The following is a 22,500-nucleotide window of genomic DNA, read 5'->3' on the forward strand; positions in this document are numbered from 1 at the left end:
TGAGGTCCGACATGCGGTCGCTGCCGTTCTCGGAGCTTCGTCTGTCACCTTTTGCTTTGGCTGGTATGGAAGACGCTTATGATTATCAATGCTTATTTACATACTGTAAAACATTGTATGGACACTCAATACTGAAGGCATGAACAGTATTTTTCATTAAAATATCCAAAAACCCCTTGAATAGTGAATATTTTTTTATATGGACTTACTTTATTCCAAATGTTTTGAAGAATGTTAAAATCCAGAGAAATAAGCAAATTTAATCAGTGACACAGACCATGTCCTGTGTGTTCATGCTAACAACCAGACCCTCCAGGATTTTGCAAGCCCACGATCAATGTATTTAAAGGTGCAGTATGTAAATTTGACACCCAGTGGTTGAACTAGGTATTGCATTCTTGGATTAAAACACATGCAAGTGCAGAATGCCAGATTAAGGACTAACGAGTGTGCCTGACTATCGAGCCTAAACACTGATTTAAGGCTGGTTTAAAATCGTGTTCTAAATAAAAGCAACGGCACGCGATGGAAGGAATATTTTCATATTAAAAGGAGTTTTTGTCCTAACCAATACCAGGAATTTATATTTTAGAAACGATTATTATTTTTGCAACTGAACAACAGAAAACTGACAATGATCACCTCAGGTACACCTCATGTGCTTTTTTCAGTGTTAAATGTTAAGAATGTGAGTTTGAATGCCATTTGACATTACATTTATTGCCACTGAAAGCAGCAGCAGATAGTTCACCTCAGATCTTGAAAATAAAATAAACCATTGCAGTGTTTCCTCTAGGATTTTTTCCAGCTGTGGCTGCAGGCCTTTTTTTACACAGATCTAGTAACTACCTGTGGTGTTATTTTAATGACAAATGTCGTGAGCGCAGTATTACAAGATCGTATTCGCATTTATTTAAAAGCCTACGAGCATGCGAATCTCTTTTGCCTGCGCGCTGTTTTCTTCTGCTCGTGCACAAAACTTCTTGCACGCCCCCTCAAATATACGCTGCTCAAGCAGATCTTATTGTGCGCTCTTAAGTAAACGCTGCTGAAGTGCGATTTATTGTGTTTATGTAACCGTTTATGTCTCCAACATTTATTAGATTTGCTAGGAATATTTATGAATGTCTCCAATAGACCTACAGAGCGGTATTAATGCGTCCTGAAGTAAAGTGAAATGGCTATACATCGTGTTTGCTGGCCTCACGCATCGCGCACCTGTCAGTCAGCCAGTCAGTCAATCAGCACGTAACCTTAAAGAACTAAACAAATAACGCACAGCACTACTACGGTTACAGAAAGGTTCACGCTGTTATAATTCACTTACCTTTTTAATACGTTTTGGTGCGATTATCACCTGCTATTAAAAAAAAACACAACTGAATGTTTTGAAGGAGAAGCTGTAATGTAGCCGTGGCGGAATCAATTTTGTCATGGCGCCCCGCCATGGAACAATGAATGTAGTGGAAACCATGCATTGGAACTTTAGAACTGTGACTCAACCAACCACTATCAGTGATTCAGCATCTACATTTAATAATGTTAAAGAGGTTTAATATGTATTAATTAGATTATAAATCTTACTATTTCGTGAGGGAGTGCATGTTTCTGAATGGCTGTATTTAAATTTCTGTTGTGTTTCGTCTGTTGCAAACAGCCAAATTGCTAATCACTGCAAATCTTGTCACGTAGTGTGTTGTTAGGACACGGAGGCTACAATGTAACCTGCTCACCCAATGTTTACGTTCGTAATATTTATATTATTTGCTAATTAATAACCTCATATGGAACTCTGTATCTGCATCTCACTGCATCAGTCTGCTACTGTCCACCGGAGGTCGCATTTCAGTCACGGACGCATGCTTTCAGAGCCTTTCTGAATGAATGAATGAAATATGCGGTTTTCCAACAAGGCAACCCGGGGAGCTGAAATATAATTGGCTAAAGTGGCAGTGGGCGGGTTAAATGAACCAAAAGGCACATTTTTAAAGCAGAATATCTGACTTTAGCATTGTTTTCAGTTAAACAAGAATGTTTACTTAGCATGTTTCTTAAATATCTGCATATACGGTATTTTTATGCTTTAGACAAGCCAAAAACTTACATACAGCACCTTTAACACAAAATCAAGTAAATGTCGCAAAATTTTTGGTGGAGTTTGAATTTTTTTTTAAATGGCAGTAAATTTCCTGCATATTTTCCCGCCCCAGAGCACCATCTGCACAGTTTTACATTGAAAAACATAGTATTCGTGAATAGAATGTGGTGGCGGTGTGCAAAGCCTTAAGTTGTTAATGCACTCTTCTCATCTGGTGTGTGATCCACGTCATGTGACATTATCACAACGCGCATTCAAAGCCTGTTTAAACTAGGCCACATGAGTTATCACTCGCTAAACTTCTACATATTGCACACACACACACACACACACACACATAGAGTAAGCAGTCATGCTCTACATCATGTCCGTCAACGTGTTCAAATAGCCATCAAACAACACGGAAGCATTATTTTCAATCAGTTAAATATGATAGAGCAGATTTAGGGGTACACGTCCAGCATCTTTCTGCTTCTCTCAGTGTTTCCCTTATACAAATTACAGAAATCAAAGACTCTCAATGTCAAAAAATTAATAAAGAATGTAAGATGTGTACATTTGTGCATATTTTCACTGCAAAACAATAAAAGAAATGCTGCAAAATTTGCCGCAAATGTTGCAAAAACTGGCCAGAATCAAGCATTTAAGTCGCCAAAAATGAAAGATAAAAAAAAAAGTTTGCAAAATCTTGGAGGGACTGAATAACGTCACACGGCCTCGATTTCCAGTTTGCTTTTAACAGGGAAAACAGGGAAACAGCAAAGTCACTTTAATATGTTGTGTTTTATTAGATCGCACAGAGCAGCATTCTAGCAGAAACCTGAAATGTATTTAGTCTGATAAAACAGCAATGCTTATTCTCCACGTGATTATGCGGAAGAACAGAAAGTGGACTGTGGCATAATAAAAGCTCCGCTGCAAAAACTTTAAAAAGAATAACAAAAATTCACAGGAGGGAAAATCATTTTGACTTTAACTGGATTTGTATAATGCCAAGAATCTGTATTGGTTTTCCAATTTACACTACATCATTCATTCATTCATTTTCTTTTCGGCTTAGTGCCTTTATTAATCTGGGGTCACTGCGTCGCCTACACTACATCAGTCATTTACAATCATCTGTGTTTTCAATTGTTTAATATAAATCTGAAAACAATATAAAACATGTTCTATGCTTGCTTCTAGAAGCATCTTAAAACATGCTGGTATTATATTATGCCATTAAAACCTTGATATTAGATTATGCCAGTAACATACTAAAATTTGATATCAGTTTGTTAATATCTTTATAAATGATGGTAGCCTTTAATAATCAGTTTGTTGTAGGCTTCATAAATGATGTTAGCCTTTAATAATTTGTTGTCGGCTTAAACCACATGTTCTTGTTGTGACAGGTATGCTGTACATATTTTCATTCTGGTTTTGGCTTGTTATGGGATCATGATTAAAGCCAGCGTCCACAATGTTCACAGGTAATCAGTGTCCTTATTTTATTGGGCAACATATACTACTAGGGCTGGCGAATATTGACAAAAAAAGCACATCTTTATATTGTTGGGGTGAATGGTATAAAATGGATATGCAGTGGTTGTACAGGTATATTTGTAACTTAATAATTAAAATAATAATCTTTAATAATTTTATTTTCTGTATCTGTCCCTCTAGTGAGTGTCCTAAAGTTTTTAAATGAACAAACATTGTATATTATAATGAAACGTGAACTAGCTGTGATTTTTAGATAATAATACTAGAGAAACTGAATTTTTTGTTAGTTATTAACTCCATTTAATAAAACTATTAGGACTTTTGATTTCAATGTGTTATTTAAGACTGATTTATACTTCCATGTTGAGTGATCGCCGTGACCAAGGGCGCATGCCTTGCGCGTAGTCGTGCTTTAAACATGCTGTGTGTGATTTGCTCTGCAATAACACTTCCGAAACGCTAGCTGGCAAGGGGTTTTTATGTTCCTCTGTGTCGAGTTTCTTCGCGTGTGTTTTGTTTTTTCTGAACGCTACCTTGATGTACAAGTAGCTCAAACTCGCTCATTCAGAGACAGGAACCGGCGGACATGCAACAACTTTAATCATAAGGTAAACACAAAACAAAAGTTTTCATCTGGAGCTCCTTCATGGGACTCCACACTTGTAAACTCTCGCTCCATCGGGCTTGCGGCTTTCAGCCCCGCCCACACTCGTCAGAAATGCCAATCTGACCAATCACAGAGCTTGCGCTATGTCTTTGCAATGAGTAGTTACATTTTTTGAGAGGTGCATGTCAGTGTCGGCGTCAGCCACGACGAGGGCTATGTGACCGCACGAAGGATGAGCCTGACCATGCATGTGCTCTTAAAGTATAATGCCTTAAGGCACTAGCTAAGAAATTAACGTCAGCTAAGATTAATAAATGCTTATGAAGTGGTCATTACATTAAGTTAAGTTATATTAAACTGACAGTATTAAGCTGCCTTTAGGAATTCTTGATTCTGATTTGTCACGATATTGCAAGCTATGTTATTCCCAGATAACAACCACTAAATAACACAGACTCATCCAGGAACTTCGAATCATAGAATCACCTTGACCGTCAGTGAATACCTTCAAATTCATATACTTGCATCCTCACGTCACGGGTTTTAACTGTTTTCGACTGTTTGGTGCCGTCTTGTGAATTAATAATACACAGTAGTTAGTTTATGCTTTATCCAGCCAGTTTAGTTTCTGTCAGCTTTGCGTTTTTGACTGTTTGGTGCCGTCTTGTGAATTAATAATACGCAGTAGTTAGTTTATGCTTTATCCAGCCAGTTTAGTTTCTGTCAGCTTTGCGTTTTTGACTGTTTGGCGCCATCTTGTGACTGAATAATGCGCAAGTTAGTGTATACTCCATCAGCTGTTTTCATTTCTCTCAGCTTTGCATTTAATTAAAGACTTAATAAACTATTATGGCTCAGAACAATGTTTTATGTCTACTTTTTATGTTTTGTGACAAGTAGCCATATAATAAGTGGGATAGAGTACACCCAGGATGGATGTTTTCACAGAATAAAGGCCTTCAGTCGTATACAACAGTGCTCTGCTTTGCGTCGGGCTGCTAATAAACCTGCAATTCTGCAATTAAAATGTACTTTATCCTTACTGTACAAAGTTAACAAACAAAAAGCCTAAATATAGTCTCAGAATTTTGAATGTCGTATGCCAGATTAACATAAAAATGTGAAGGTTCTAAAATAAATCACCTATTAAGTCTTCAATCATTTGGTGATGTGATGTACAACCTCTGCCAGTACAACAGACTTAATATTATTAAAAGATACTCTAAAAGTTATAATAATAAATGATTATTCACTATATTTTGCTCATGAAACAATATTTTGCATGTTCATTGTCACAATATATTGAATATCAGATACATAAACACTTAAAATAGTATGTTTTCTTATTGCAGATATACTATGGTTGCATCAATCGGATACCTAACAGTTTGCCAAGTGAGCAGAGTGTTCATATTCGACTATGGCATCCTGTCCACAGATTTCTCTGGGTGAGGAATTTTTCTCAGGGTAAAGTTTTTCTTCAATTCATTATGAATACTGCAACAAAAAAGTTGATTACTTCTTTATGACCTGCTTGAAACGGGCGTTATACTCCCAAATGCTTTTATTTCTGTAGATACGGCCTCTCCCTCAGGCTTGACTTTCTTATCTACCAGTTGTGTTAGTTTTCCTGAGCTGAGGTTTTGGTACACACCCTTGGATAAATAAGATGAGATAACACATATAGCGATGAAGTTTACCTGCATAGGCTGCCTATGCCTCTGTCACATTTTACACTTAATTGTTCTACTTGATTTAAATGTAATGATGATTTAGATGTAGTAATACAACGGAAATTATAAATATATTTCTTGTTTCCTGAGGAAAATCATGTACAGTTGATGAAAATTTCACAAAAGTGTTAACATTTTCTGCCTGTTTTACTGAATAACGCTGTCTTGTGTCAAATGGCCAATGTCATGTGATAACTCTTTAACAGTAAGTGCAAAATATGTGCGCAGTCCATAGAGTATATCTATTGTCCTGTTATACTGCTGACACCCACACTAAATTGAGAGAAATGGACCGCAGCAGAGGAATAATGGGAAAAGACTTTAAGTGTTTACCTTCAATTCTTGCCCAAATTCCTATGATGACTTTTATCTATGTGGCTAAAACGGCATACAAAATAATTTTTGTTAACTTGGATCATATTTAGGTACATTTAAGTACTATAGCATTTTTTACAATTAAAAACAGCTTAAATATGCTCAAATAAATGCTTTTGTACACTTTTATACACTGTCATACCTCAAAGAAAATACTTTTTGGTCACACTTTATTTTAATGCTTAATAACATATAAGTATGAAATAATTAATTCATTCATTCATTTTCTTTTTGGCATAGTCCGTTTATTAATCTGGGGTTGCCACAGCGGAATGAACCGCCAACTTATCCAGCATAGGTTTTACGCAGCGGATGCCCTTCCAGCTGCAACCCATCACTGGGAAACATCCACACACACTCATTCACACACATACACTACGGACAATTTAGCTTACCCAATTCACCTACAGCGCATGTCTTTGGACTGTGGGGGAAACCGGAGCACCCAGAGGAAACCCATGCTAACACGGGGAGAACATGCAAACGCCACACAGAAATGCCAACTGACCCGGTCAAGACTCGAACCAGCGACCTTCTTGCTGTGAGGCGATCGTGCTACCCACTGCTCCACTGTGACGCCTGAATTAACAAACAATTAACTAAGACTTTTAGCTCAATAAACTACTAATTAGGTGCTTATTAATAGTTAGTAAGGTAGTAGTTGGGTTAAGATATTGGGTAGATTTTAGGATGTAAAATAAGATTGTATAATAAGTGCTAATAAACAGTTATTATCTTAATAATAGGCAGCTAATAAGCCAGTAGTAAATAGCGCAAACTTTTTAAAGCACAGTGCAACTAGTCCATTGCTCTGTGAAAGCATATATTCACCTAAAACTTAATCCTTTAAAAATGTGTAAACAATCCATATCACCTGCATTGGGGGTGTGAGAGAAATGTTCACGTACATGCATATAAAAGCACACGTATGGTACAAACAAGGTAAACAAAACACATGTACAGTACAGTCACAGTCATGTGAAAAAGTTTGGACACCCTATTGAATTCCATTGTTGAGTTCTGGACATTCATGACTAGACTATTGCAACAACTTGATTTTTTTTTTTTTTTGTTTGTTTGTTTGTTTGTTTGTTTGTTTGTTTTTCTCATGGTTTGTTCGGATGCAGTGTTTTGTGTTTTTCAAATATGACAATACAGACCAACATTCTAAAATAAAACATGCACACTGTTTTAAGAAAAATAGCAGACAGACAACAAGAGAGTAAGTAATCAAAGCAAATCATGCATTTTAAAGGGCACCTATGATGAAAATCATCTTTTGTAAGCTGTTTGGACAGAAAAGTGTGTAGGTATAGTGTGTCCACAGTCATATTGGTGTGATATATAAAGACAATAAGTCTGTTTTTTTTAATCATCTGACATTAAAATAGAATCCAAATCTTTTGATTTTGAGGCCGACCGCAACATGATGTAGGAGTGTGGTTTCCCCGCCCACCAACTTGATTGACAGCCCAACTGGGATTAAAAGATCTGTTCAGCTCTCTGTGATCAGCTGCACCTCAAGAATGAGTTTTACAAGTTTAAAACATTTTTAAATCAGTGCATGTTTGTAATAAAGACTGTTAAAACACTGTAATTCATCAGCATACACTGTATTGTATCAGTACAGTTATAAGAGAAGACGCTTCAATCCTGGTTTGTGGACTTAAATCAGCATCGTCGTCAAAGGCGGCGTTGAATTAACTATTTATGAGTAATTAATTAATTCATAACGAATTATTTGTAGCCTACTGTTTCAACTACCTGACCCACATGATTTACACATAACCAAATTATAAGTAAATTAAGATAAGTTACGCACAGATTACCACCTGTCAATCACTTTTTCCACGGGACTCTGGCATGAATAGGCAGAGTGATCTGTGTCATTAAAATGGCGTCAACACACTTGGTTCGTAAAAAAGGTGCATAACCAACAGGAACCAGGTTTTCGCTAAAATTACTAAGTACAAGCGTGAAAGCGAAAGATTGAAGCAGTGTACTGACCCACTGACTGCCTGGAGTGCGTGACAGTGTGCGTGTCTGTGTCTCTGCATGTGTGTGTGATCACATGATGTGCATTTTCAGCGGCATAGTGTGGACGGAGGGCTGTTCAGAAATGTTAGATGAAACACCAGTGTGGATGTGGATCGTTTTCGTTCTAAAATGCCATTTTAAAACTAAGACGTATTTGTGTAAACGGGGCCTAAGTGTGTTTTTCGCAAGCGAATTTGCGGTGGGCGCGGGGCAGAGGATTGCGACGCCGGCTCAGCATCATGATGTCTATCGGCGATGGACGATGGCATCATCTATCGACCCAACCCTATTTTTAAACTCTACTGAAAGGCTCGCACAGTTGCAGGCTATAAAAACTACTCCTGGTTAACTATAGTCCAGACTCAACATTGGCAATACTGCGATGTGACTATTGCGGATGTGCACATTGTAGAGCTCCACAATTAATCGGAAAAGATCGAAATCTCGATTCGACCCCCTAGACGATCTTAATCCAGCATTTCTACGATTCTGCAATCATATTTTCAAGTTCAGGAGAGAAGCAAAGGCAGCCGCACAAGTGTTCACGTTGTTTTACATACATTGCTTTGCGACATGGACACCTCCAAATGGTGTTGAAAGAGTCACATACTGTATTTATAAGGGATAATTCACCCAAAAATTTCATTTCTGTCTTAATGTAATGATGTATTCACGGCCTTGCTGACCATGAGAACATTTAGTTTGTGGCACAGAGCGATCGTTTTGAGCCACGTGGGAAGTATGAAAAGCACTTAGCAGTGAAAATGAAACCGAAAGCGCGCACGTCATTTAAATAATCATATCGCATTTTAGAGTTATGATTACGACAAGCATTTAATACGTTTTTCTTTCATAGCGAACAGAGTGTTGTGCTTGAAAATAAATGTTTAACAGTGTCACTATAACTACTCTAGCCTATATAATGTTTAATATAATGCAAGAGAGAATTTGATAATGACAAATGTCTGATTTTACCAGTAGAAAAAAGTGGTCTAATAATGCTGACGGATTGCAAGCACATGCCTCAAACATAATAATTCAAAATCAGAATTATGAATAGTTGTATTCTGATGTCATCACTTTACTGTTAATTACCAGGACAAAGTTAAAGTCTGTTCAAGTCCACCATTCAAAGACTATGTAAAATTTAGCTTTTAACCAACAGTAGACCTATACACATAATATTATTACTGCTGTTTTACCATACGTTACCATATGAGAAATAACAATAATAATAGCCTACTCAAATTAACCTTTATTTTGCATCTACAGAATCGTGAGGAAAATCGTGATCTTGATTTTAAGCAGAAAAAAATCGCGATTCTCATTTTAGCCAGAATCGCGCAGCTCTAGCACATTGCAATATCAATGCTCAAACTACATATTGTGCAGCCAAATGTCACATAGTAGAAGAAACTGATGTTGCATGAGCCTATCGTATGTTTTTATTAAACTTATGCTAAAACAAATGCACAAAAAACTGATTAAATCAACAAGCACTGCTATTAAAATGCAAATGCATGGCTTTTTTGTATGACAGCTCATTTAATAAGCATTGAAATAACAACGAGGACAAAATTATGCTGATGAGTTATCCCAGAAGGCCTTTTGTTTTACTAAAAGCAGTGTGGGAAATGATGTGGAAGAACTGTGCTGCTTAAGTCTGTGTAATCCTCCTCGAGCTGGAACCGGGAGTTGTAGCCTGGCATACAGAGCTGGATTGAAGTGGCATATTGGGAGCCGAGTCCGTCCAGTTCTGTTTTTTTTTTTTTTTTTTTGTTTCTCAAAGTGCAGACAAAGTCATTAGTGGGTTGTTTGTAGTCAGAAGCTCCTCTGGCAGCGAGACTCTCCTCTTTATATCTGTCCTGTTTATTAGAGTTAACGAGGAACAGGTCTTTGTCACTCTTCATGCATGTCTTCTCCGCCTCTGGTCAAAAGCAGATGTTTCAATCCTGTCTTTGCACTCCCTGCTAATGCTAAGTAACAACACCCTAATGTTAGCATTTCGTCACCTTAGCATTATAAGGTTCTATCTGCGTTCTGAATGATTTTGAGATATTGAGCTTCAAAGTTTTTGCATTCCATTCCAACATATGTGTAATAGTTCTCTTTCATACATTAAGATCACAGAGACCCTAAGGGTTCTTTAAATGTAAATGATCAAAGTTCTCTTACATTTGTAAATTGGAGTAAAAAACCATGGTAAATGCAGATAGAACCTTCTAATTCTGAAAAGTCATTATCCACTTGGAATTATAAGGTTCTATCTGGTAGATGATTCATTGAAGCATTACTTCTCAAGAAATACAATCAAAAAATATATACGTTGGTGTTGTAACAATATGTTGACGCTTGAGAAAGTTAAATTCATATTCATTTCTTTTTCAACAATGTACAATTTAACATTTCATTTCAATGTTGGCAACACGGTGGTGCAGTGGGTACTACGATCGCCTCACAGCAAGAAGGTTACTGGTTCGAGCCTCGGCTGGGTCAGTTGGCATTTCTGTGTGAATTCTGCATGTTCTCCCCATTTTCGCATGGGTTTCCTCCGGGTGCTCCGGTTTCCCCAAGTCCAAAGACATGTGTTACAGGGGAATTGGGTAAGGTAAAATTGGGTTACAGCTGGAAGGGCATCCGCTGCATATGCTGGATAAAAACGTATGCTGGATAAGTTGGCGGTTCATTCTGCTGTGGAGACCCCTGATTAATAAAGGGATTAAGCCGAAAAGAAAATGAATGAATGAATCTCAATGTGATGAAATGCTTCTAAATCATCACATTTACACACATCTCAATGTTGTGCAGCATTATTTAGTCGACGTTTATGTGATTTGTCTTTCTGGTGTTTCCCGCTGTCAATGCAGCAGTCCGGCGAAATGACAAAGAAAGCTGATCCTGATTGGTCCTCGTGCGTGCATTAAAAATGCTGATTGGCTCACAGAAAGAACCTTATAGAGCCAAGCTAGAGTTCGACTTTGTAGATAAAACCTTTTTTGTTTTTTAAATAAAATATTTAAAATGTAAACAACATATGTAAAAAGCATCATATAATGTAAATAAGATGCCATTTATTAAGAATATATGAATAACTAAATTTTGACAAAAATGTCAGATAGAACCTTATAATTCTAAGGTGACGATTTGCTAATCATTTTATTTCTTATGCAATTTCACCTTCATCAAAAAGCTGAGAATTACTGCCTCTGCAGGCACCATACAGAGTTTCTGCCAACCCGACTCTTCACCATAACTTTTCAATCCAGATGGACGGAGCAACCATCACTGCATCCAAAATGATAAAAAGCCTTGGAGTAACGATTGATGACCAACTGAACTTCTCTGACCACATTTCTAGAACTGCTCGATCTTGCAGATTCGCACTCTATAACATCAGAAAGGTCCGACCCTTCCTATCTGAACATACAGCTCAACTCATTGTTCAAGCTCTTGTTCTCTCCAAACTGGACTATTGCAACTCTCTGCTAGCCGGGCTACCAGCTAACTCTATCAAACCTCTTCAGCTGCTTCAGAACGCAGCAGCACGAGTGGTCTTTGATGAACTGAAAAGAGCACATGTCACTCCGCTACTCACCCGTTTGCACTGGCTGCCAGTTGCTGCTCGCATCAAATACAAAGCTCTGATGTTTGCTTACAAAGCGACCTCTGGCTTTGCTCCTTCTTATCTGCTCTCACTTCTGCAGATTTATGTGCCCTCCAGAAACTTGCGTTCTGTGAATGAACGTCGCCTCGTTGTTCCATCCCGAAGAGGGAAGAAATCACTTTCCCGAACTCTCACATTCAATCTGCCCAGTTGGTGGAATGAACTCCCTAACTACATCAGAACAGCAGAGTCACTTGCTGTCTTCAAGAAACGACTAAAAACTCAACTATTTAGTCTCCACTTTCCCTCCTAATCTGCAACTGCCTCTCTGGCTATACCACTAACTGTACTCTCTCTCTCTCTCAAAAAAAAATAAATAAAAAAAATAATAATTTTACTAATGCTTTGCTTCTTAGACTTTACACACCTGAAACTTGTCTATAGCACTTGTTCACTGCTGCTCTTATAGTTGTGTAAATTGCTTCCTTGTCCTCATTTGTAAGTCGCTTTGGATAAAAGCGTCTGCTAAATGACTAAATGTAAATGTGATTTTCAACCCAACAACCCAACATTTATCACTTGTCCCTGATTTCGTATTGCATGATCATACTGTACCAACTTGTTAACAGAAATAAAGCTTAAATTATATTTATTCAAATATACAGCAAGAAGGTCGCTGGTTCGAGTCCCGGCTAGGCCAGTTGGCGTTTCTGAGTTTGCATGTTCTCCCAGTGTTCATGTGGGTTTCCTCCTGGTGCTTCGGTTTCCCTCACAGTCCAAACACATGCGCTATAAATGAATTGGGTAAACAAAATTGGCTGTAGTGTATGCAAGTGTGTGTGAATATGAGATTGTATGGGTGTTTCCCAGTACTGGGTTGCAGCTGGAAGGGCATCCCCTGCGTAAAACATATGCTGGAATAGTTGGCGGTTCATTCCGCTGTGGCGACCTCTGATAAATAAGGAACTAAGCTGAAGGAAGATGAATGAATAAATCATAAATTCACAAATTGATCACTCTTAATGACAAATGTAATTTCTTCACTCTTTTATTCACATGCTCTTATTTTCAGCCCTTTGATGATGATAACACAGAAAATCACTAGTCTCGCCTTCCAGGTGTATGATGGTAAGAATCCAGAAAATCTGGATTATGATATTATTAAAATTAATTAAAGTTAGCATTTTAGAAAGCATGATTATATCCTTACTGTGTTTCAGGTATGGGTCGAAAGCAGGAGGAACTTAAAGATGATCAGAGGCGACTGGCTGTACAGTAAGAATTTAAACCCTCATTGCTCAGCAGCAACCAACCACAACATCCTACTAGGAAAATCAGTTCAAAACTTATACTATCAGCTTGTACAGTGTTTAAAAATAACACGTTTTGGGAATAACAGCCCACAATACCAGTTCGTATTTGAGACTAAACACTTTTTTAATGAAGGAACATTCCTATTGTTCGGATAATCTATATGTTTCTGTACTGAACCGTCTATTTCTTTTATTTACAGCTCTAAGCCATCGCTGTTGGAGTACCTGAGCTACAATATAAATTTCCTGAGTGTCTTGGTGGGTCCCTGTAGTAATTATAAAGACTACGAAGAGTTTATAAAGGGCCAGCATGTCCAGCACAGGCTGAAAAGAGTGAAAGACAGCAGCTTGCAACAGAACGGCTGGGATAAAGTGCCTGAGCCATCGCCTGTGGTGAGACACAAAGACAGATTCATCTAGACATTGCCTGAATGGGAGCCCAAAAAAAAAATACATTTACTCACCATTAATATGTTCTAAACCATTTTTCATTTTTGCGCTGAACACAAAATAATATATTGACTTCCATTGTAGCAAAAAATTATTTCCAACATTCTTCAAAATATATTCTTTTAATGTTTAGTTGTAGGAAAGCTACTAAAACAGCTTTGAAAACAAATGGTGTTTAAATAACCATGACAGAATTTTCATTTTTGAGTGATCTATCCCTTTAAGAAATAAATGTATTCACATAGGATTTAGGAATATGATGCCAACAATGAAATTCTGCCATCACTACCATTAACTCGCCATTTAAAACTCTTTATTCTGTGAAACCAGAAACTTTTTATAGTAATTTTATTTATTTATTTTTTTTTATTTTCAAAATCTGACATAAAAGTCCTCTTGTCCCTCATTTATATGTAATTGACACAAATGAGTGTGATTAGCTTCTGCTAAACTACTTTTTTATTGAACAAAGCAGGAAAGTCATAATGTTTTAAAGAAAATTAGCATGAATAAATGATGATTGAATTAAATATTAATTTGCTTGGTTTAATTTGTGACGCTTCGTTGTGGTGGCATTTATATAAAGATAAGATGATAAATTCTTAAAAATGAGGATTAAATATTTGGATGTTCTGGATCTTTTGAAAAACATACTTTTGTAAAGTTTTCTTCAGGTTTTACTCCCGATTGCAACCCAAAGAGTGCAGAAAGGTTTTCTGAAGTCTGAATATCAAAAGTTATTAAAGAAAATATGAAATCTGAATTCATGTTGGGCAGCACGGTGGCGCAGTGGGTAGCACAATCACCTCACAGCAAGAAGGTCACTGGTTCGAGCCCCTGCTGGGTCAGTTGGCATTTCTGTGTGGAGTTTGCATGTTCTCACGTGGGTTTCCTCCGGGTGCTCCGGTTGCGTTATAGGTGAATTGAATACGCTAAATTGGCCGTAGTGTATGTGAGTGTGTGCAATTGTGTATGTGTGTTTCCCAGTGATGGGTTGCGGCTGGAAGGGCAGTTCATTCTGCTTTGGCGACTCCTGATTAATAAAGGGACTAAGCCGAAAAGAAAACAAATGAATAAATGAATGAATGAATTCATGTTCGCAAAAAGACAATCAAATTTTGAGGAGAAGTTTGATGATTTATAAGAGAATAAAGGTTTGTAAATGAAATATAGGCCCTATTTGTGCCGTTTACATCAATGTGGAAAACTAATGCATGTTTTACCAAAACAGATATTGGATTTTTTAAAAATGTGTATGCGTGTGTACGTGAAACAATACTATTAGTACATAAAAAAAATATATATGTTATGCAGATTTTGTCTAAAGAAGTTGTTACCCTGCCCCGTTTAGAGTGTCATTACGGACATTTTATGTTAACGTGGTTGTTAACACTTGTCACTACATCATTCATTTCCCAAACAATTGTATCTATGGTAGTTCAGCCACAAGTCCCATCGTTGTTATTGATTTTTAAGTCTGGAAAAGTTTATCCCTTTTTTGACTCCAGCTTGTTCACTTTGCTTTTCAAGTGGGCTACGTCGTCCTCTACGTTTGAAATACGCAATTCCGCGTGTGACATTCATTCACCACAATCACTCATCTCCTTTCTTATACTTTCTATCGCCGCTATGATTCCGTCATATCTTGATGAAAATTAAGTCTTTAGGGAGTTTATAGCAGCCAGTATTTCATCCGCTTTCATGCCTTCGGGCTCTATTTTGATAATCCATGCGCAAAGCGCAGGGCGCAAAAGCATTAAGGGCGTGTCTGAATCCACTTTTGCTATTTTAAGGACGGAAAAATCCACTTTGCGCCATTGTGCATGGTCTAACAGTGTTGAGCTTATTCTCTTAATGAGTTATAGGTGTGTTTTGAGAATAAACCAATCAGAGTCTCATCTCCCATTCACTTTAAGAGTCAGTTGCGTCACGCCATAGCGCATTTGCTATTTACATGGCGAACTTTGTAAGTGGAAAAACTGAACGCTTCACTAGTGCATCTGCAGCTCAAGAATGAGAGATGAGCCTCCTCATTATTTACGTGTTGTACGCACAGACATCTATTAGTCTAAACATACCTAATTTTGTTTAAGCGCAAAGATTTGTTTCAAAACTATTTCTTAATTCAGTTCTAATTTCCAGCAAACGAATAAATCAGCAATAATAACGAAGTGGGTTCATAAAACTTAATATGTTATATCTTAATACTCATGCTATGCCTCATATGGTCTAAAACCTGACAGGTGAGCAAATCTAAGCTTGTTTTTAATAAAACAAATATAAATATGTTTTTGGAATATTTTAATCCTTCATATTTATATCCTATATACCCTTATTATATCCTATATATATATTTATTATATCCTATAAATATCCTTAATATTTAAATTCTTTTTCATTTGTAAAGATATTTGTGTATTGCTGTATACCCTGTGTGTATTAAGCAATGTGTAAGCGAGGCGCACAACTAACATGCTCCGCGCTGGACTTTAGACCTGTTTTGATCTGATCTATTGAACTGTCTATTTAAGTTCCTCAAAATAGCAACGCGCCACCAATGAGCCTCAACGTGCCTCCTTTTTTAGATCAGAACGCCTATGTGCGCTCATATGAGCGCAAATGCATTTGCTATTTAAACGGTGTGCTGCAAAACGTCAAAACAACTCTTGAGCCAAGCTGAAACTAGCAAATAACAAGTGCGTCACGCCGCAATGTGCCGGGTGTATGATAGGCCCTTCAACTGTGCCCTCTTCACTTGATTCATCCACAACAGCTTCATTGTTACCCTTCTGTGTTTCACCGCCGACATGGTAATCTGTTAACTTCGGCTGTCTTGACGATTTGCTATTTTCTTTACTTAACTTGACAGACTTCGACATTGTAGTGTTCACACCAGCCTTATTCTAACACGTTTTGTTACGAATATGAGTGTTTTTAGCGTGAGGCACATCTTCTCAGGTGGTCGCCATAAACGGAAGTCCCTTTTTTTGTACCATGCAGTTTACTAGTAGTGCTGGAATCTCCTTTTTTTTCTTAATTTACAAAACGGGCCTGATCAAATACATACAACAGCCTATAATTCCTAAATGAAATTAGGTCAGTGATTTTGATGTAATTCTAAAGAAGCCATTATTACCAAGATTGTCTCATAGATGCTGCTATAACCGTGATAAAGGTGAAAAAAGAGTGTTGATTTTGTCCACTGAGATTAATCATTGATTCCTGTTATTCTTACACAGAGGACTGTGATTACTAAGCTCCTTGTGTGCGTTTGCTGTCTGCTCTGGTTCTTCATCATCACCCGGGCATTCCCCATAAAGTACAATGTGGACCCACAGTTCATCACGGAGGCCTCTTTCATTAACAGATTGGCCTATGCCTTTGTTTCCATCCAGGCAGCCAGACCCAAGTTCTACTTTGCATGGACGCTTGGTAAGCAGAAGGGGAGGAGAAGTCTAAGATGATGTGCTTGGCTTAAAGTGAGAATATTTTATGAGTTGCCATATTAAGATATATCATTATGTGACTGTTTAGGCGGTGGTAGAGATATAGGGGCATATTACAGGAAAATACTATCTGTTTGGTAACCAAATCAATGACAATGACTATTTATGTAAAGTGCTTTCCAACAAATCAACAGAACACGGACAGATAACAACAAACAAACTAAAAACAGCCAAACGCCTAACAGCCAAACGCCTTTGAGAACAAATAAGTCTTAAGTCTTGGGTATGGATATGGAAGGTGCTTGTCTTATTGATTGGTGGTAAGGCGTTCCAAAGCCAGGAACTGTAATGCAGAAAGCACAATTTCCCCTACATTTAAGTCTTGATTTGGGCATGCAAAGGAAGGAAACTGGTAGGCTGGTACAGTGTCAGTAGCTCACGGAAGTAAATGGGAGCTGTACTGTTTAGAGATTTAAAAACATAAAGAAAAAGGGCTTTGCTTTGGAAAGTAATTGTAGTTGGAAAAAGCAAGTTCTGACAACTGAGTTTATTTAACTCTCAATCTTCTGGTCATCATCAAAAATAAATCCAAGGTTTGTAACCCATGGTTTGACACACAACGTCATCTCATCTAAGTCCAAATTTTGGGAGATTGTAAGTGCAGAAGGGCTGAAAATAATTTGTTCAGTTTTCCCCTCATTCATTTTCTTTGAATGAACCCAACACTGGGAAACACCCATACACTCTTGCATTCACACTCATACACTACGGCCAATTTAGCTTATTCAATTCACCTATGCCACATGTCTTTGAACTGTGGGGGAATCTGGAGCACCCAGAGGAAACCAACACGAACACAGGGAGAACATGCGAACTCCACTCAAAAATGCCTGCTAACCCAGCCGGGGCTCGAACCAGTGACCTTCTTGCTGTGAGGCGATCATGCTACCAACTGCGCCACCATGACGCCTAGTTTTCCCCTCATCAAACATTCATTCATTCATTCATTTTCTTTTCGGCCTATTCCCTTTATTAATCCGGGGTCTCCACAGTGGAATGAACCGCCAACTTATCCAGAACAGCTGATGAAACACAGACAGTCATGAATTGGCCTCCACAGGGTCCTGACCTGAATATTATTGAGGCTGTATGAGATCACCTGGACAGAAAGAGACAGATATGACACTCTAAACCTAAAGAAGAACTCTGGAAATGGCTAAAAGAAGCCTGATATTTCACAGCACGTTATTTCAGAAAGTGTCAGGACAATGTGGTGCCAGGAAAGCCACATTAAACATAGACTTTTGCTTGAAGAGAAAATGTTGTGCTGTTGTTGTTGTTTTGTACATATTTCCTACATGTTCTGTTTGTTTTTAATACAGAGACTGATTGAATATATATAGTGCAAAAGTTTTAGGCCAACAATACTGGTATAGTGCTGAGGACATTGGCACATACTGTACATATCTGCTATGTTTTGCTGGTTGCATACAATCTAATAATGTAATAATGAAAAATAAAAGGGTAACAGTACTCAGTTTAGATAAACCTTGTGATGGCAAGTGATAACACAAATGAAAGGCTATATGATGCTATTTTAATCGCTCATTGTTTTGTTTATTGGGTGCACTAGTAGAAAAATCATGTAGAATTGTAATACAGTTATGGGCATTTGTGTTTGCCGGGTGAAATGATTGTCTAAATGATTGTTATTTAAAATGGGGCACGCTAGTAAATGTTTTTTTTTCTCCACGTATAGCGGATGCAGTACATAATGCAGCAGGTTATGGAGTCAGCGGTGTGAATGAGAGAGGAGAAGTGTCCTGGGACCTTGTCTCCAACGTTCGCATCTGGGAGATAGAGGTTTGTTCAATACTTTTGAAAGACCAAGCAAACAGTGGATTCAGTGCTACATTTCCAGAGCCACAGAAGGGCTGTGAAATATAAAGCAAATCATTTCTCTCTTACAGACAGCGACGAGTTTTAAATCATTTATTGACAACTGGAATATACAGACTGGTCTTTGGCTAAAAAGGTATGTCTTAAAAGTAATATTTACATTATATATTTCATTGATTTATTAGTTGACTGATCTGTTGCTATCGATAAGAAAATAGTATTGGAAAGTTTTAAAGTTACCGTATTCAGAAAGAACAGTTGGAGTCAATATACAGTATGGAAATGAAGTTAAAATATGAAGAGTTTAGATGCAAAACCCTCTAAATCCCATCAGACCTCTTTTCTTGTAAACAAGCATTTTCTATCAGGCTCCTCTAATTAGGTTCAGCAGTTTCATTTTATAGGTAAACATAAGGTTATTAGCTAGTAGATACAATTGCTTTTTTTCATAAATGTCACGTTAGACTGTTTTTAACAAGGTGGATTTTCTTTTGTGTCAAAACCAGCTAAATCCACTTGTGCTTTATTTGCAAAAACCTCTAAATCCACTTATCGGGACAAGACAGTGTAATTAGTTGAAAATCACTAAAGATTTTCCCAAACATAAAACACATTACACAAACCACCTAAAATTAAAAATACATAAATCTGTAAAGTAAGTGTCGGTTCATTCCGCTGTGACAACCCCTTATATCAGGGACTAAGCTGGAGAAAAATGAATGAAATCTGTCAAGTGAGTGCATTAAGTCAGTAACATGAAAATTGTCATTAATGAAATCTTAATGATCTGTTGTCATTTCTGATATTTAGGATTTAGATTTAATGCAAGTAGAACAATGTAAATATTGCAGACTTTTTAAACAAAGCTTGTTAGTTTCAAATAATGTAGTGTAAAACGTACAGTGCAGAACATTCTAATAAAAAAAGCTCTTTGAAGTGTGTAAACATTCAAATAAATCAAATAAAAACATTCCCCATGCCCTATCATAACATGCTATGTGCAAAATGCAAATACTATCAAAGTATGATCAAATCAAATATTTTGGTGTACTGCAAGTAGAACAGAGCAAAACATTGAGACGTCTTAATATCTTTGAAATGTCCATTTATTACACAGACATATAGTGTAGAGAAATATTAAAAAAATGTATAGTTTTATACATTATATTTAGTTTTCTATATTATATATATAGTTTTATTATATATTAACAAAAACATTCTCCTCATAAAAGCCAGCGTATCAGCACAGTGCTAGATTGAAAACATGATTCGATTCGCGCCTTCTGATTGGTTCTAGGGATATAGTGGCGTTTAGTGGCTTTTGCAAACAAACTGTTATTTCTGAATGTGCTGACGCTGTGATTGAGATGATTTGAAGAAAAATTAATTGTTGAATTGGCTATTCAATTGGCGGCCCTTTTTGCATGAAAGCAGTTTCATTGAGCCACAGAGGCATCAGATATATCAGGGTGTCTGTGGGGTCTTAAAAAGTATTAAAATTTGATAAATTATGAGAAAATTAAGGCCCTTAAAAGGTATTAAAAAGTCTTAATCTTGTTTTTACGAGGTCTTAAATTTTCTTCAAGCGTTGTCCAAAGTGTTTGACTCTAAAAGAGCATAAATATATTTATTTTCCTCGTTTGGTTCCGGATGGGTGTGTCCGGCCAACCTCCTCTAGCTGGGTGATGTCACGTTATTTGCGACAAACGCAGGAAGGTGATGTGAAGCTCTCCATATGTAGCGAAACCATACAAAAATAAGTTTAGTTCAGTCTAAAAATGGTCGCTATAGTTATGAAGTGATGTGCGTCTGTTCAATACAGCACAAGCTGCAGCTGAAGGCTGCGCAGAGCGTGAGTCACCTGACATTAGGAGAGTGAGTGGCTCAAGCAGCCGAAATTATTTGGATACTTTAGCTTAAAGACTTCTCAATGCCGAGTTTCTGTTGCACAGATTGAAATTGCTGCAACTACACAAAGTTATGCAGCCTGTGCGCTAGTTCAAAGTTTCAAGCTTATAGCCACACCAAGGATTAACTATAGCAGCAGGTCAGTCACATATCGCGTCCTTTCCGTGCATGCAGGCGGAGTGATGTCTGATATCTGACGCCGTAGCGGTGGCTTTTCAGTGCAATGCAAACAAAAGATATGGACAAATTATTACAATTTTTTTAAAATGAGTATGTATGTATGAACGCAGATGATAACAACCGTTCATTTAAATACTTGGCTAATATAAAGCTTAACTTTACATTAGACGTGATAACCGTGAAACTATGATTATTCTTCAGACTATATAATCGTACAACCAAAATCTATAATTGTTGCATCCATAATTATGCAGATCAAAACATATGAATGTGTCTGAATGTAGAAGAAGCCTCCTTAAGCAATGCACTGCTTTTGTTGTGCTTTGAAATACAACATTTGAGTGTTTGTAAAAAAAATTAATTTTAAAAAAAGCCACATTGTACAATGCAGTGATGTTATGTAGTTTCAAAATACAATATATTAACATTTTAATGTAGAAAAAGCCCATGTGGGTGTCTTAAGGAGCAAAAATACAACATATGGGCTCTTATATTGCTGCTGTCAACACTTATATTGCGAGTCATATCTCTCCGGCCCCTCATTTGGGATGCTCATCATGAACTGGCCCCCATGACCAACTAATTGAAAAGCCCTGATGTACTACGTGCCTAAAGCAATCGCTCAATGTCATCTCATTTTTGGCGTAAGTGGCGTTTAGCGGCTTTTGCATTTGAACTCTTCATATATAAAGTAAGGTTATGCTGTATGATGGAATATGGTATTATACTAGTGTCACTGCCAAGATAAGCAATGTTTGTTTCTAGTTTTACCCATTCCTGATTCCAAAATTTCCAAAACATGAAGGTTTGATATGTTCATTTGCTTTATTTAAAAGTTATGTTCAACTTCATTAAAAACACAAATTAAATTCAACCTACTGCTCTCCTGCGAATTTTGTTTTCTTTTTCAAATATTTCCCAAATTATGTTTAACAGAGCCATGAGTTTTTCACAGTATTTCCTATAATATTTTTTCTTCTGGAAAAAGTCTTATTTGTTTTATTTTAGCTAGAATAAAAGCAGTTTTAAATTTTTTTAAAAGCCATTTTAAGGTCAATTTTTTTAGCCCCCTTAAGCAATATTTTTTTCAATTGCCGACAGACCAACAAACCATCGTTACACAATGACTTGCGTAATTAACGTAGTTAAGTCACTTTAAGCTGAATACAAGTATCTTGAAAAATATCTAGTCAAATATTATTTACTGTCATCATGGCAAACATAAAATAAATCAGTTATTAGAGATGAGTTATTAAAACTATTATATTTAAAAATGTGTTGAAAAATATCTTCTTTCCGTTAAAAAGAAATTGAGGAAAAATTTTACAGGGGGGCTAATAATTCTGACTTCAACTATATATATAT

The 22,500-nt window shown here is 37.0% G+C and overlaps 1 protein-coding gene across 1 annotated transcript in view; it reads left to right on the top strand.

The window, feature by feature from the left end:
- The window catches only part of mboat1 (membrane bound O-acyltransferase domain containing 1), a 34,757-nt gene that overhangs the window by 4,291 nt on the left and 7,966 nt on the right, over positions 1-22,500 (top strand). The window contains exons 2-10 of the mRNA XM_056475512.1: positions 1-63; positions 3,493-3,570; positions 5,543-5,638; positions 13,012-13,067; positions 13,160-13,214; positions 13,453-13,645; positions 16,942-17,134; positions 18,908-19,011; positions 19,119-19,183. The exon at positions 1-63 is cut by the window's left edge and continues 83 nt beyond it. Coding sequence (XP_056331487.1) covers positions 1-63; positions 3,493-3,570; positions 5,543-5,638; positions 13,012-13,067; positions 13,160-13,214; positions 13,453-13,645; positions 16,942-17,134; positions 18,908-19,011; positions 19,119-19,183 — 903 coding nt within the window. The remainder of the gene's footprint in view (positions 64-3,492; positions 3,571-5,542; positions 5,639-13,011; positions 13,068-13,159; positions 13,215-13,452; positions 13,646-16,941; positions 17,135-18,907; positions 19,012-19,118; positions 19,184-22,500) is intronic.

This window comes from Danio aesculapii, chromosome 16 (assembly GCF_903798145.1).
Source record: "Danio aesculapii chromosome 16, fDanAes4.1, whole genome shotgun sequence".
Classification (NCBI taxonomy): Eukaryota; Metazoa; Chordata; class Actinopteri; order Cypriniformes; family Danionidae; genus Danio; species Danio aesculapii.